Source organism: Haemaphysalis longicornis, unplaced genomic scaffold (genome assembly GCF_048455015.1).
Source record: "Haemaphysalis longicornis isolate Haplotype H1 unplaced genomic scaffold, Haemaphysalis longicornis Haplotype H1 scaffold_4, whole genome shotgun sequence".
NCBI lineage: Eukaryota > Metazoa > Arthropoda > Arachnida > Ixodida > Ixodidae > Haemaphysalis > Haemaphysalis longicornis.
The window spans coordinates 219,865,632-219,882,361 of record NW_027526361.1 but is presented as its reverse complement, the minus strand read 5'-3'; the positions used below and the strand labels follow the sequence as shown (position 1 = coordinate 219,882,361).

At 43.7% G+C, this 16,730-nt stretch overlaps 1 protein-coding gene across 2 annotated transcripts in view; it reads left to right on the top strand.

The window, feature by feature from the left end:
• The window catches only part of LOC144178071 (uncharacterized), a 95,022-nt gene that overhangs the window by 51,354 nt on the left and 26,938 nt on the right, over positions 1-16,730 (top strand). For both annotated transcript variants that reach the window (XM_077705599.1, XM_077705600.1), the window contains exons 7-9: positions 169-337; positions 8,636-8,908; positions 11,555-11,699. In XM_077705599.1, coding sequence (XP_077561725.1) covers positions 169-337; positions 8,636-8,908; positions 11,555-11,699 — 587 coding nt within the window. The remainder of the gene's footprint in view (positions 1-168; positions 338-8,635; positions 8,909-11,554; positions 11,700-16,730) is intronic.

Sequence of the window (16,730 nt, the reverse complement as noted above, 5' to 3'; positions counted from 1 at the left end):
AATTAACCAAATACCCCAATTATAAAAAATACAAGCTAAAAATATGGTAATGTGGGAAGCAGAGCCTTGCGCGCTACTCAGAATTTCCCGGTGTTGTTCACTAGACTACATGGATTAATTCAGAGATAACGTCTCTAATTCATATTTGTTTTATTTATTTTTCCGCAGCACCACAAGAATCTACACCAAAAGTGACGTGTGCCTTGCGTGTGAACACCTTACCATCTACCTATCGTTTTCGTTCAACCTAAAGTTCATCTGCAGTGGAGCCTGCCTGGTGATAAGCGACAACTACTGGTCTCCCGACCACTTCATTCACACAGTGGACCGATACAAGGTGCTTCGTAGTCATATTGTTTAGGCATACCATTACTGGAGCTTTATTTCTGAGTGTGTACGTTTTTTGGGGGCTTATTTTTTTACAACGAAAAGCATACAGGCGCTTCTGGTGTTTTTTAGATATAGCACAGAAACTAACTTCAAAATATCACGTGTAAGGATCGCGATCCTGTCACTAATGTGCAGAATTCTTCCTACAGGTAAATTAAAATGCAGACAATAATTTACAAGGCTGCGTTTCTAAAGCGTTAGGTAGGCAGGGGGGGGGGGGGGGGGGGGGGACGGAGGGCGCCCAGGAAGTACGCTTGCTGTAGGGCCAGGATTGAGGCTAAGAAGGAACCAGGAAATAAGTCATAGGTCGCTTACAAGGTGGAATCATGTAAGTAAGGTGTAAATAGCGAAGCTACTGGGACTCCTGGCCTAAGATGTGAATCATCATGAAGTTCTTACATGGCTGCCTTATCTAGTGTCTCTCATAAAAACTTCGTAAAATGGTGGGAGCACTGCAAGTTGGCAGCGTAGGTGGCTTTTCTAGTTACAAGTAATTTAGCAGCGAAGCCACAAGCAACCTATCGTTCACAATTTGGCGTCTGGAACCCACCATGGCCATAAAATTGGGAAATGCACGTTGCGGGCATGGCGTCGATAGCTCGCGAGAAGTAGGTCTGCAAAATAAGGACTCGGGCTGGGTGTTTCCGTTGTGTTTTAACAGACGTCTTTACGTCATCTGAGACGGAGTGTTGACGCGCCACGTTGGCTTAGTGGCGAAGGCATTGCGCTTCTCAGCTTGAGGTCGCGGGCTCGATTTCGGGCCATGGTGGGCGCTTTTTGACGCAGGCGAAAAGCAAAAACACCCGTGTGTACGAGATTTCGGGGCACGGTAAAGATCGCCAGGTGGTCAAAATATGAAGGTGAAAAAACCAGCGAAAAAAGACGGAAGACGTAGAAGAGACGAGACAACACACACGCTGGACTAGCAACTGAAAATTTAATTGAAAAACAGAAACAACCAGAGAACGACCAAGCCTACGCATGCGCAACAAGTACGCACGTTCTGATAAAACGCTATCGAAATACACTTTTTTCCGCTCAGCTTTGTAGGAACGCGATCTCTTTATCGCTGAGGGAGATGGAAGAAACACTCACGCAATTTCCTTCTTCCTGTTGGCTGATGTAGAGCGATTCAATTATTTCCCTCTCTGTTTTAGTCCTGCCTCTTCCCAGAATCGTCACTCTTTCAAACAAAGCCTCACATTTGCCCTGACGTTTGCACTGACGACAGTGATAAGAAAGATGACCGGCTCCTTGCCCTCTGATCAACGCGCAGTGCTCTCGTAACCGGTCGTTGATGCATCGACCTGTTTGGCCTATATATACCTTACCACACGTCAACGGAATGTTATACATTATGTTTCCGCAGTGCACTCCAAAAAAGCTGTGTCCACGCAATCCAGGAAAGCCTGGACTGTCAGGCTCAGAGGCTAAATGCAGCGGGGTTTCCCAGCACAGTGCTTACGGCAGTCGCTGAGTGCCTCCATGTTAAGCTTAAAAGGCAACAGAAAAGTGAACAAAGGCCTGATGAAAACAAAGAAAAAAGAAAAATTCAAGTGATTCCCTACCTTCATAAAGTGTCACACAACTTAAAGAAAATTGCTTCGCGGCATGGTGTGCGATTAGTGTTTTCCGCGCCATGTAAGCTGTCTGGGTTGTGCATGCGCATTGAAAATGCGGGAAAAAAGAGAGGTGCGTGTAAAACGAAGCATGAAAAGCAATTCGTAAAGTGTGACGAAAGAGTCATTTATAACATTCCGTTGACGTGTGGTAAGGTATATATAGGCCAAACAGGTCGATGCATCAACGACCGGTTACGAGAGCACTGCGCGTTGATCAGAGGGCAAGGAGCCGGTCATCTTTCTTATCACTGCCGTCAGTGCAAACGTCAGGGCAAATCTGAGACTTTGTTTGAAAGAGTGACGATTCTGGGAAGAGGCAGGACTAAAACAGAGAGGGAAATAATTGAATCGCTCTACATCAGCCAACAGGAAGAAGGAAATTGCGTGAGTGTTTCTTCCATCTCCCTCAGCGATAAAGAGATCGCGTTCCTACAAAGCTGAGCGGAAAAAAGTGTATTTCGATAGCGTTTTATCAGAACGTGCGTACTTGTTGCGCATGCGTAGGCTTGGTCGTTCTCTGGTTGTTTCTGTTTTTCAATTAAATTTTCAGTTGCTAGTCCAGCGTGTGTGTTGTCTCGTCTCTTCTACGTCTTCCGTCTTTTTTCGCTGGTTTTTTCACCTTCAAAATGTACCAACTGGCCCAGCAAGCTGCACTTCTTCAGGTCAAAATATACAGGAGTTCTCTACTACGGCGCGCCTCATCGTCTGCGCTTCGTCGGCGTGTTAAGCCCTGCAATCAACTCAAATCAAAATCAATCGATATGGCGTGTTCAGCATTTCCAAACAATCGGTTTGAGTTGTTTACGTCCGTACATGCTCAGGGTAAAATTGAGCTCTTATTTGCATACAACCCGTTTTTGCTGCTTACTGAATATTGTGCGCGATTACACACCACGGACAAAAACAAAGATGTGCAAAGGCGCACTTAAATTGTAGCCCTTGTAGTTTTATGATATCTTCTAAGTACAATACGTATAGACTGCACAACTCAAAGTGTGCCTTTTCGTGCGCGCTGCGGAAATGGTACCACTTCCTACCACGCTGAATAACAGTTGTATGACACTAAAAGCGGCATTAATGGTACCGACAACTTATCCTAATGACGTAGCCAATCACATGTGAGCGTACAATGAGAATGCCCGAAAGCGTCATTTAGCAGATCTACGCACTTAACCTTCGCCACGGCTGTACACAAAAACATTTTTGAAAGCAGCAAACTTTCGATGGTTCATCGCATCGCTGGCGCTGAATATCAAACCGCGGCCGCATGCACCAGTCACCGGTCCAGCGCATTGACTATGTACAGGCGCGTCCTGTGAAAGTCATGAAAATGTCATGTGTCTTTCCCTTCCTTGAATATTTCACTGAAACCCTTGGGGGAGCTAGATATTGTGCTGTACAGTATTACATGCTTGCTTTTAAGTGCATCCGTACAAGGTCTAAGAGTAAAAGATAGGACACCATTGGATTTCTCACTCCGCCATTCTGGATTCCCGCAAACGAGTTCCCGTCAGGATAAACGGATTGCATATTGAAATTAAGGAAGCTGTGAATCGAGCGTTGACTATGCTATCAAAAAAAGAAAGAGTATTTGCTTGCAACTCTGGGAGAAGCTGGATTTAATGTTGCACATCATTAGATGCCTGCTTTAAAAGCGTACTCGTACAAGTTCTAACAGTAAACTGTATGAAACCAGTTCCAATATCAGCCAGCCATTCTTGGTTCCCGCAAACGAATCCCCTTCAGGCTAAGCGCCTTGCCCATTTAAACAAGCGAAGTTTCGAATCGAGCTTTCTGTGTGTTCATTGAGTCGGTCTTTAGCGCTGTACGGCTTGTTTGGTTTAGTGTTCATTCAAACCATCTTCCCGACATTTTTCCTAGGTAAAATTGCAGCGCGATCTATTTGTTTTGCAACAAGAACTTCCCAATTGTGGAACGTATGGCTTGCAGAAAGGGTGCGTATGGAAAATAGCGTGAAAACATGTTGGCTGTGATACGCAGTGGTTAGCGCCTTAAACGTAAAATGAGTCGTTGTGTCACTCAGTCGCAGCGACCCCTGCGCCCGCCATCCAAACGGAATGTGATACAATAACGCAATCAAATACAATCAGAGGCCCCATTACAACAGATCAATCATGTTAGTGACCGGTAATTGCATAAAATAGTTTGTAAGAAGCCACAGGCCGACCAAGACAAGGTGGATAGTGTGCATATCGTCTGACATGTATTTCTTTTTAGGGTGCAGTGTTCATACACCACACGGTCTTTTTTTTTTGTCCGTCTGCCACCTCGCAACTCAAGTTAGTCTTAGCCGAGAACGAAGCACGCGTTCAGCTGTCAGCCGAATCACGTTTATTACCCCGTAGTTAGACCCTTTATAACTCCGGAGCACATTACCTGATGCCCTTCTCACCCGTATTCGCCACCTGCGCTCCTATGGAAGTCTGCATGCAGGCAGTCATACATCTGCACAAACCTCGTCCGAGTCATTGTCGGAACAGACTATATTTCAACTCTATGAAAACAATCTGAACCATTTATTTGGCGGTCATCTCTCTATTACAAGACCCACTTCAATATTGTTCCTCTGCAGGTACGTAGAATGCGTCGATTGATCGGTAAAATAACATGTGCTTCATCACCGTCTTCAGCTTGCGGTATTGAGTAGGCCTTAATAATCGCCTAACGTGTAGTCATGATCCTGCCGGATCCATTCGATAAGGCTTTTTTGATAATGGTAGTATTTAGGACTGCTGTATTTTAGGTGCCGGATTTTATATTTTGACAGTGACACATGTAAACGATAACTGAACTTTTTTTTAACCGAAAATTAACAGCGTGTTTGTTCCTACATGACAAGACAGTAGTATGTTTTCATTCTAGGTTTTAAACTGTTTTGGGGCCTCTCTGTATGCCCAAAAAATAAAAAACCACAGAATAAAACATTCACAGGACATCCCGCAACCTATCATATATTACTTCTTTTCAAGATTCGTTGATCAAGAATATTACCCTAACCAATCCCTCTAATAACTGAGCGTAATTCAAAAAAGCAAGTTTGAGGCTCAACATGAATATCAGAAAGTTGGGAAGGAGAACGTTGCCTGGGAGTCTCCATGACTTCATAATTGGAGCACCGCTAAGGGGGCAAGTTAGTATGGAGACATGCTAAATAACAGCGCAGAAAAACGCGGGACAAAGAGAAGAACTACACAGCTCGTCCTGTGTGGTTCTTCTCTTTTTCCCGCGTTTTTCTGCGCTTTTATTTAGCATGTCTTCATATTTGGAGGCACTCATTTATATTTATATTTTTTCGCGTCCTGCGCTCGTCCTGTGTAGTTCTTCTCTTTTTCCCGCGTTTTTCTGCGCTTTTATTTAGCATGTCTTCATATTTGCAGGCAATAATTTATGTTTTTTCGCAACCTGCCTACTTTACCTGTCCGTTCCAAAATTCGCCATGCCCAGTGAAAGATGGAAAGGCGCGTGGAATGTATGTTGCTAAAGGGAACGCTCCTTCGTGAGCACATCCGCCTACAAGCTATCACATAACAACAAAGGGTCCGTATCTGTGGCAGCGAAAGGGATAACGTCGGGTAGCAAACCTCTTTTTTCTCAATGAAGATAACTTAACAAAGTGCAAAAGAATCCGATTGTGGTTTAACGCATCACAGCTACATCTAGAGCATCAGATGCTGCTTAGCAAAATGTACGTAATAATGAAAATAACCGGGAAACCTTTCCCGGACGTGAAAACGTGGCAACACGGGTGTTTTCGTTTTAATTCATCATTCCCAATTCAGCAACTCCACAAAGAAAACCCATTACCATGAGTACGCAGTGAAAAAGTCTTTACAGCTGAGCCTATCGTTTAAAACACACCAGTATACCGAGCATTGATGTCTTTCTATTCTAAGGAATAAATAGGCGCAAAGGAGCAACCATCAAGTTGTGTCTAACCAAACAGAGCAAATATATTTGGCCCGTGCGTTTGCCTTCAAAAAAGCACTATTAGGTTTGTCTTTAAGAAAGCACTAATAATAAGAAAGCACTAATGAACTCAGCTCATTATAAGCAGGAGCAGATACATCCTCCTCCTTCCGCTCTTAGGTGTTTTGGTGCCACCAAAACATCGATACGTTAGGGTTGGTTTTACAGTTTTCTTGGCCTTCTGTAAAACTTACCTGCATCTGCAATTGGGTGGGCTCACCTAAACAAAAGCATGATTGAAGGCCCCTGCTTTCAATTGACCTTGCTTCTTGCGCGACATTTTTGAACTCGTACAGTACGCTCTTTAGAGCATCTCGACAATGAAAACGCTGATAACAGCAGCAGCACCCGTGTTTCTGCATTTGTCTCTGGGGTTGTCTTCTCGCATCGTCGAGACAAAATTTATTTTTAGAATCGAGCTTGAAGTTCTTAGCATATAAATTACTCACTGGACTGAGAAGCAACTCTATCATTTGAAGACCCACTTTTCCGCACAGCGAAACATCACTGCACGGCCTTGCTCCACTTTTTGAATCACCGTACACCTACAAGCACACATCAACGTAGTTTCTTCTAAAATATTCAACTGCACCACTCTGTAGCAATACAATTTGTTTTAGGGCGAATGTCTGCTGAGGTGCATTTATAAACAGCAGAAACTCCCACAGGCCAGTGATAACAACGCAGATTTCTTCATTTCATTTCATTTCATTTTATTACCTTAAAGATCCCCGGAGGAACATTACATAAGGGCTGTGGTTACAAAAAACGCACAAAAAAGCCATTAATTAGTTTGAAAAATGACTTGTGACGCCATACATAAATTTTGATAGACAGGTGATTGCTGCAATCTGGTGGGGAGGTTATTCCAGTCTTTTGCTGCACAAAGAAAAAATCAGGCAGCAAAAGTAACGGTGCGGGAACATTGATTGTTAACTTGAAAGATATGGCCAATGCGATATGATCTGCGAAATGCGGGGGAGATGTAATGACGTAATTATAATCACGTTTTTGATTGTTAACTTGAAAGATATGGCCAATGCGATATGATCTGCGAAATGCGGGGCAGATGTAATGACGTAATTATAATCACGTTTTCATCAGTGCCTGCTCAAAGCGTGCAATAGAAAAAATTCTCGGGGCACCTAAGTTTTCTTACGCGCTTTCAATGCGTAAGCCAATTGTGCTAATGTGACGGGTACGTTTTATAAAAGCGTACACACGTTAACACAGTAGCCACAAAATTTTTCCGTCCTTACTTGATCCATCTCAACTCACTTAATCCAATTCAGTCTACCATCCTAATCCACTTTCACAGCCTAAGAATTCTTAATCGATCTGCTAATAAGTTCCTCCATTTCTGCAACCGGAGCAAAGCCAGCCAATAGCTGCTACATTGTTGTAATGACGTAATTCGAGCGGCCGATGAACGCTAAGACCCGGAAAGAGATAAATATTTCGGGCAAGTTTCTAAGCTATGTGGTGGGCGTAAGAGCAGTAAATTTTGGTTGAGGTTCTTTGTGACCCCTATTCGAAAATGGATGTGTGGGTTGGCTACGCTCTGAAAGCATTTAGATTTCAAAAAAAAAAAAAACATTCAGAAGTGTTGCAGGGCCCCTTTAGCAGTAACGTTACTCATTGAACGCATTGTCCCCCACATTCTTTAAAACGGGGTAAAATCTATCGAAGCACATTTATTTTAGCTACATCACAATGAAAAGAAAATCTGAACAAATCAGTCTGTGGAATAATACCAATTCGTCTTTCTACCAAAAGTCTTGTTTTTGAGCAGCGCTTGCTATTTACAGTGTTTATTGCTCCTCGTTTGGCCTTTTGGGTTACTGTTCATTCCGGCGTGAATACTGCTGGTAGAAAAACACGTGGTTTCTCGGCCATTATTGTTTCTTTTACTACACTTTTAAAATGGTATATATGACATCCAGTGTAGATAATATACATAAAGCAAGGAACATCAGTTCTAAGAGTAATATTAAACAAAAGGTTTCGAACAAAATGGTAACACAACCAACATGCAATGTGTGTATACTGTGGCGCCAACACGCTATAGCCTTGTTACAGGCGTTAAAGGCTTGGGTTTACCGAAAAAAAAAGTTTTAAAGCTTCCTACCAAACTTTTCATTGCTTGGTGTAGGCATTCGAAAGAGCAGTGGAAGGTGAAATTTCGCAGAGCAAACTTCACGCCTCCCAAAAATGAATTCAAAACATGAGTTCAAGCCTCCAAATGAGTTTAAACCACCTTCAAAACATTAGCTATAAATCTTTTGTTCATTAGCTAATCCTAAAACACCCCCTCGTACGCCTCCAAACCCTGTCGTTGAAAAGCCTCTCAGTATATTTTTCGGTGATCTGTTATGCATTGTGCGCTTCTTGTGCAACCCTCACTTATCGTTTGCTTCTCTGTTTAGAAGTATATAGCTTTTTGAATTATTAATACTACATCAAGCAGTGAAGGAAGTGGTGTTTTTTCGGTGTGGTCCCTCATCCTTCAGTCAAACACTCCGCCTGATTTTTTTTGAAATACCTCTCCACCCTAGCTCATGCAAATCTTCTTTACGAGAGCCCCTCAAATAAGAACCACTGCTTTTTTCCCCACTTGCTTTCCCTGACTAATTCAGGTGAGCCTCCTTATGACGACTCCATCCGTACTTTCGATCTTGGCGGAAGCGGTAGCAACCACTGGAAAACGGCTGCCTTCCGTCACGAAGGTTGTGAGCTTGGGCGCAGTGCTCCCGAGAAGCACGGTGCTCGAGGTGCTAGCTGCATTCAAGCCCAAGGAGTTTAGAAACGTTTATGGCCTTTCCGAAGCAAGCGGGGTCATCTGCTGTCCTCCGCCTGGTCAAATCACGTTTGAAAGCGTCGGCTTTCCAGTCCCCGACACCATGATTAAGGTATGTCAATTCAAGAACATTATTCATATATCCAGCGTGCAGCTTCGCAGAGAAGAAGGACCTCTTTCGAAAAGACAGCAGCTTCCGTGTGGTGCACCTGGCTCCAGCTGCCTTGTTATCTGTAATTTTGCGTTATATAGTTACATACGTGCGTGTGGCTGGATATCTTTGGCAGAGCCCTTCCTCGTACAATGGACAGAAGCAAGCTGGTGGTCACCATGATGATGATGATGATGACGATGAAGTGAAAGAGAATTGGGAAGACATAATAAATAGCTCTAAAAGTAAATTTGCATGTTCATGCGGGTGGTAATAAAAGATAAGTTAGCTATAATTATCGTTTTTCAACCCATTTGGCAATTGGTTAGAACACCCGCATGGCAATTCGTATGCGGCTCAAAGTTCCGCACGATGGACACGTTTGGCGACAAGACGGGACGCCAAAGGAGATGGGGCGACAGAGGGGGACGGGGCTAAGAATTATTTTGCCTAGTTGCTCGCGTGGGCAACACCATATCAGGCTGCATTTAGCGTACTGAACTTGCTACATGCCGTCGCTTACTGGGTCCACCGAATCTAACTGTCGTTCTAATAAACCGATAAAAGACACGGTTTTAACACACATGCACATATCTGCTTGATTCAATTGACGAGGCATCATTTATTTTATTTTTTATGTATCTAGAAGATCAAGAAAGTTGTTTTACGTATTCAAGGATTCCCTGAAATAATAAATTGATCAGTTAAAAGCAATACATTATAGCCCACTTATAGCGAACCCGGTTTTAACGATATAGCGGCTATAGCGAACAAATCTTCGTTTCCCGTTACCATTGGTATACATAGATTTTCTGTCCAGATATAGCGAAAAAGCGGATATAACGAAGTAATTTCGGCTTCCCGTTGTGTTTGTTATAAGCGGGCTCGCCAGTACTCACTTAACCACTATCTAGGTGTATATAGGGCAATTAATCTATAACTGCAGGCAAACGTTATAAATTCTCTACGACATTTCACACACTGACGTATTTTTTACCGTGCCTCTACGGCCGTTTGTTGGCTGCATAAGCAATTGTTTTCAGAGTGCCACGCAGCCCCAAGCTAGCAAGGCTTTGCATCTGAATTAAAAGGCCTTATTGCGCAAGCTGGTAAGCCTATTCGGGATAATAGTACAAATTCGGGTGTTGTCCCAAATAAATTTCGAGGAAACAAACAATACATGAAACAAGTATAAAATACTAATAGAAACTAACGGAATTGAAAATGCCTGCCTGAATTGTTTACCAGCCTTTAACGACAAGTCCGCAAGGTCTCATAAAAAGAAACTAGACTAAATGCAAAAAATGTGAAAAAATTGGCAATCGTGTAAGGCTGTGCATCAGCACAAAAACGCCTGATTGGCGAAGATAACATGTTAAATGCGGATAACAGATTAAATAGAGCCGATTGGACAGTTGAAATAATTACAATAAGCACAAGAAATAAAGCGATCCAAATGAATTAAAAATCTGCAGAAGTTCAGAGAATTATCCACTAATGTGTAGCATTCTTATGCCGCTTTTCTTGAGTGTGAGATTTTTCTAGCTAAATTTTCGTGTTTTTCTAAATCCTGTCCGACCAATAATTTGCATTTACGCTATCATAATCATAGGAAGTGGAACTTTCGCGAAATCGGCATTATTGCGGAAAGGCACTTGTTGCACGGCTGGCCATTTTCAGTAATTTTTTTTTATTTTTCATATTTTCTTAGTGTTCTAAAATTTATTTCTACCAATTATCTGATTTACGCTAACATAACTATTATACGTTGAACTTCCGCAAAATCTGCATTATTTTGGAAATGCACGTCGTAATACGATGTGCCCTTTTCCGTATTTTTTCATATTGTTGTTATTTTTAGTTTTTCAAAATATCGTCACACCAGTTATCTCCATTTACGCTATTATAAGGATGTCAGGTGAAACTTTCGCGAAATATGCATTATTGTGGAAATGCCACGCGGTATACGTATTGCCATTTTCCATAATTTTCAATATTTTGCTTATTTTGAGCTTTCCAAAATTTTGTCCAACCAATTATCTCCATTTATATTATTATAACGATTACATCGGGGAATTTTGCGAAATCTACATTATGGTGGAAATGCAGGGCTTTACGCGGTTTTAGATTTTTCCTAATTAATTTATATATTTTTTATTTTATTAATTTTTCAAAATTTCGTTCCCCCAATTATCTCTATTTACACTATTATAGCGATTACAGGCGGAACTTTCCCAGAACCTGCAGTATTGTGGAATGCCATGCGTAATACGTTTTGCCACTTTCCGTACTTTTTAGACATTTTTCTTATTTTGTAGTTTTCCCAAATTTGTGCAGCGAGAACTATGCAATAATATGTACCTTTCCAAAAGGGCAAAATCTAAAAAGTTTGCACATTTAATCATAAAAACAGTATAAAGGAACTTTATTTGTCCGAGGGGACCACATTTATTCATTTATTCATTTATTTATTTATTTATTTTCTTATTTACAAGTACACTCAGGGCCTGATGCATAAGTGGTCTAGGGGTATATACGGTTTATAAGACAATGAACCGAATTTCTGTACATTTGTTTCTTTTTATTTCCGCCTTGCTGTTGGTGCAGATCGTTGATCGGAATAGCGGGGAAAAGCTGGGAGCCTTGAGCAGTGGAGAAATACTCGTTCACTCGCCAAATGTGATGAGAGGATATTACAAGAACAGCGATGCTTCTGCAGCTACGCTGGACAAAGAGGGATGGCTCCGGACAGGTATGTGCTGGATGACTAGCATGTGCAGCTTGGACAATATTTTTTTTATTGCGCAAGAGATTTAGCTTTAAACCATACTGTTTAATGAGCTTCGTTACGTCAGGAGCCATGGAATTCTTTCAAAATGTTACAAGCTTTTGAGACACGGTGAATAACGGCCTATATTTCTTGCATTAAAAGTTATAAGGTATCGTAAAAAGTTTTGCTTGTCCCGAGATTAAACAACTTGAAAGTTTTCATACGTTCTTCTGACCCGCCTTCTTCGGAATCGGTGTTATTTCCGTGAGGAAATGACGCCACAGTAGCCGTATAACTTGTTTAGGTTGGCTTTCTTTCGTGTGTAACTGTAAGAACTGTCGATGCCAATTTTCAATAAAGAACGAAACTAAAACATAAAACGGTATAAAAATATATACTCTCCCGAAAAAAGACTTAGTGTGTCACTCCGCTGCTGCAAAGAATAAAGATATTGCGATGCTTTCTGGCAAGCAAGAGGGGAAGACAGCCGAACATCAGAACCTTCGTAGGTTCTGTTAACTTGCAGCGTTCTTCGACATTGAAAGATTCACGCTTGACGATGGTAGTTGCCCAAGATGGCCTACATGCCGAATTTGTGGCAAGCAGATCGAGAGTTTCAAACAATATCAAAACATGAAGAACAAAGGACATTAAGAACAGGTTATAACACACCAACATTCCACAATCACTGTTTTAAATAAATTACGAATGGTCCACGGGTGTGTGTGGTAGCCGCCAAGCGCCACATCGCTGCAGGTATGCACGCAGGAGTGCATGTTATTTACTGTTTTAGACTAAATTTCCTATTTTTCAAAATCTCTGGCTAAATTCCTGTTCTTCGGAGTAGTATAGTTCTATCACGGGTTTATTATAGTGTAAGCATTCTTTTGTTACTTCCGTCCAAAATTCGGTGTCCATTCGTAGGTTACGAGTCTCAGGTCACAAAGCCTCGCATTCGTATGGCTTGTGTGTACATGCGTGTTTCTGTAGTTTACAATAAAAATACATTACGATTATTTATGACTACATAGCAAGTACGTGGAGTCCTTAGCGTCATTCGGAGTATTAAATAAATTAACGTCCATTATTGCTATCTTTTACTATTAAGTCTGCCAATGAGCTCGTAAAACTGACGATGCCTCCGACCACCAATGTGACACTGTGTCAGAAAGTTTTGGGCCACATTTAGGTCAAGAAAGACTTGAGAAAAGCACTATTATATGCATGTACACTAATTATTATAATTTAAACAACATAGGCCTAACAAAGGCTAGTTCATTCATTCACGCAACCAAATGTTCAAAATACGTAGTAAACTGAGGTATGGGAAATACCACTAATTTGGACAATATGGTATAATTGAATGACGGCAATGCTATTCGCAATTCAAGAGCTGGCGCTGATTCTGAAAGAAGGCGATCAACCCCGCACGGGACGCCTTGAGCAATCTTGGTGACGGTGTTGGTGACACCGCGGACCGCGAGCCCCCAACATAAGCTGTAGCCTGCCGTGGTGATGTGTTTAAAGGTGAAGGGTAGAAACCTCAAACGGTGGCCGTCAGAGCCCAGGTCAAGCTCCTGTGTCTGTTTACCAGGCAGGGAGCTCCGGGACCTCCTCAGCTATCAGGGTAAGGCTGTGGAAGAAAGTACCCCCGTTACCTGCTTCTTTCTATATTATAAGGCATTTTCTAATCCACCCCCCAAACGTGGTCGGCCCCCCAAAAGGGGCCGCACCGAATACTCTTTTCCTGCTTTGCCTTCCATATCGTTCCCAAAGCCACATAACTACCCTCATTTTTTGATCCTGATCCTAGAATCTGTAGACAAACCGAAGCCGGTTATCTCTCAATCCGTATTTCTTGTTTCGAAATTCCTTGAAGGTATCATCGGCAAAAAATACGACGCCAAAAAGCTCAGAACTGGTGAAGTACTAGTTGAGGTAAAAACTCAGCAGCAATCCACAATCCTCCTGAAACAAACCCGCATGGCAGATCTTGAGATCAGGGTCACACCTCACCGCAGCCTCAACAGCTCTCAGGGTGTGATCTCTATGGCAGATCTCATTTCTGGAACTGATGCCGACCTTCTGGAAGGCTTAAGGGATCAGGGCGTCACGGCTGTAAAGCGCATATCCATAAGCCGCGATGACAAGCAGATAGCAACTAAACACATTATCCTGACCTTCGATCGATCCACCTTGCCAGACTCCGTAAATGCCGGTTACATACATTGTTCTGTCCACCCGTACATACCGAACCCACTGCGCTGCTTCAAGTGCCAACGGTTCGGGCATGGCAGAAACTGTTGCCGCGGCCGACTTACCTGCGCTAAGTGCGGTGGGCATGACCAACCCTTAGACAATTGTGAATCTGAAACCTTCGCCTGTGCCAACTGCGACAGACCCCATGCAGCGTACTCGCGAAAATGTCAAAAGTTTAATCAGGAGAAGCAGATAATTCATGTCAAGTTAACAGAGAACATCACCTTCCTAGAGGCGCGAAAGAGGTTCGCCTCTTTCCCTCTGGGGAGGTACGCCGAAGCAGCTCACCGGGGGGCGGAGCGGCGTCTTGTTTCGGCTGGGACCAAGTACCAAGAGTCGGAATTGGTCCCGCCGCTCCACCCCTCCCCACTGGGTTGCCTCCGGCGGCCCAGCCCACCACCGCGCCGCTCGCTGAGCCAGCAGCGGCTGTGGTGGCATCCACGTCCGGTGGGGAGGCTCCTGCACCCACTGTTTCCTCCTCTCCACTGGCCTGATGCACACGCGAGGGCCCGGAGGAGATGGAAATAGAGGAAACCGCAGCAGTTTCCACCTCGGCCACACCGCCTGTGCCACCCGGGGCACTCCTAACGCTCTCGGCGGTCGCGGCCAAAATGATGGGCACCGCAAAAGGTGCCATGTTCGGGGTGTCCGGTACGCCGGGTACCCCTTCCAAATTAGATGATGAGATGGATGTGGGACCTTTCCTGTCTCTTTCGCAGCGCAAGGAGCGGGTCCCTCCATCTAAACCTCCAGAGAAGGTAAAAAAACCTATCCCAAGAGTGCAAGCCCCGAAAGACCTTACGTAAATAATCACACTCCAGTAGCTCTAGCACATCTTGATGGGAAGAGATAACATAGTTCAATTGAACTGCAGAGTCCTTCTGAATAATCTTGATGACGTGGATGAGATTCTGCATGCTAATCAGCCAAGGTTAATGTGTGTCCAAGAAAGAAATTAATATTATAATCAATCGAATTTCTTAAATACCTATATCGTGTTCAGAAAGGATAGGGTTGGCTGCACACACTGTTCGGGCGATGTAGCGATAATAGCCCGGAAAACCCTAGCATGCCACCCTATCGTTCTCAACACCGTGCTTGGGGCTCTAGCAATACGCACAATAATTTTAATAGGTTGATAACGGTGTCCTCCATTTACATTCATCTTGCTTTTGCACTTTTGAGCTCTGACTTCAAGGCGCTGGTCGACCAGCTGCCCGAACCATGCATCCTAACAACCGACCGTAATGCGCACAACTCTCTTTGGGGCTCTTCTCGCACAGATGCCCGAGGTCGCTTGATAGAGAAATTCCTTACATCTTGAGGAGCATGCCTCTTCAACAAAAATGAGCCCACATACGTTAACATAGGACACAACACACACTCATATCTTTACCTGGCTATTGGCTCCGCAGTTCTCTTTCCTCTTCTCGAGTGGGGTGTTGGCACTGACCCATATGGTAGTGACGACTTCGCCACCTCACTAACATATCTAGGTAAAGGCCCATGCAGTCCACCTTCCCAAAACAGGTTAAATGAAGCAAGAGCTGACTGTAATACATTTAGAGAGACATCCAAACTGCACCACACATCCATAGGAAACCTACACGTTGAAGAAGCTACCCAGCTCCTCATGGCGCACATCCTCGACACCGCCGAAAAGTTCTTTCCCCACGCCTCTGGTGCCCCGTGCAACCAGAGGAGGCCGTGTTGGAATTAGGACTGTAGGCTGGCGCGCGAGGCCCAGAACAAGGCGTGGGGTACCATTCGCCAGTACCCCAGGTGGGGTAACCTTATTTTGTTCAAACGGGCCAAGGCGTTTGGAAAACGTATGTGGCGTGAGGCAAAGCGAGAGAGTTGGCCCACCTTTTTGACATCTATAAATTGACAGACACACACAAAGTCTGGACACGAATACAAAAACTAAAAGGATAACAGACACACAGCCAGCCCCTGGTTAGTACAACAGACACACACTGGAAAACCAGGCTAACACACTTGCACAACACTTCGAACACGAGTCCAGTTCAACACACTACACAAACACTTTCATAAAACACAGATAATCTGTAGAAAAGAAGTCCTTGCGTTATAACAACAAGTCGCACACTTCTTACAATTCTCCTTTTTCAATTCATGAGCTGAATGTTGCTCTGAGCACATGTGAGCCTTCTGCTCCAGGTGCAGACAAAATCACATACACCACGATACAACACCTACACCCAGACACTCTTGAAACACTCCTACATCTATACTACAACATATGGCTCTCGGGGCACATTCCTGGATCTTGGAGGGAGGCCACAGTAGTGGCTTTTCTTAAGGAAGGCAAGAACCCTTCCTCTCCCACTAGCTATCGACCCATCGCCCTTACAAGCTGCCAATGCAAGCTCCTCTAGAAGATGATAAACAGGAAGGTCGTGTACTTTCTTGAGTACCATGGTCTTCTCGAGAGCTGCCAGGCAGGCTTCAGGGCAGGGCGGTCCACCAACGCCCAACTCATCGCACTCGAGTCTTATATAAAGGATGCTTTCCTCCACAAACAATTTTGTGTGACGGTATTCTTTGATCTGGAAAAAGCGTACGATACCGCGTGGCAGTATGGCATCCTAAGCGACCTGAAGTCCTTTGGCATGTCGTGTAACATGATGAACACACTTGCCAGCTACTTGTCTCAAAGAACCTTTCATGTGCGAGTTGGAACTGCACTCTCTAGGGTTCATGTGCAAGAAAATGGAGTGCCGTAAGGTGGAG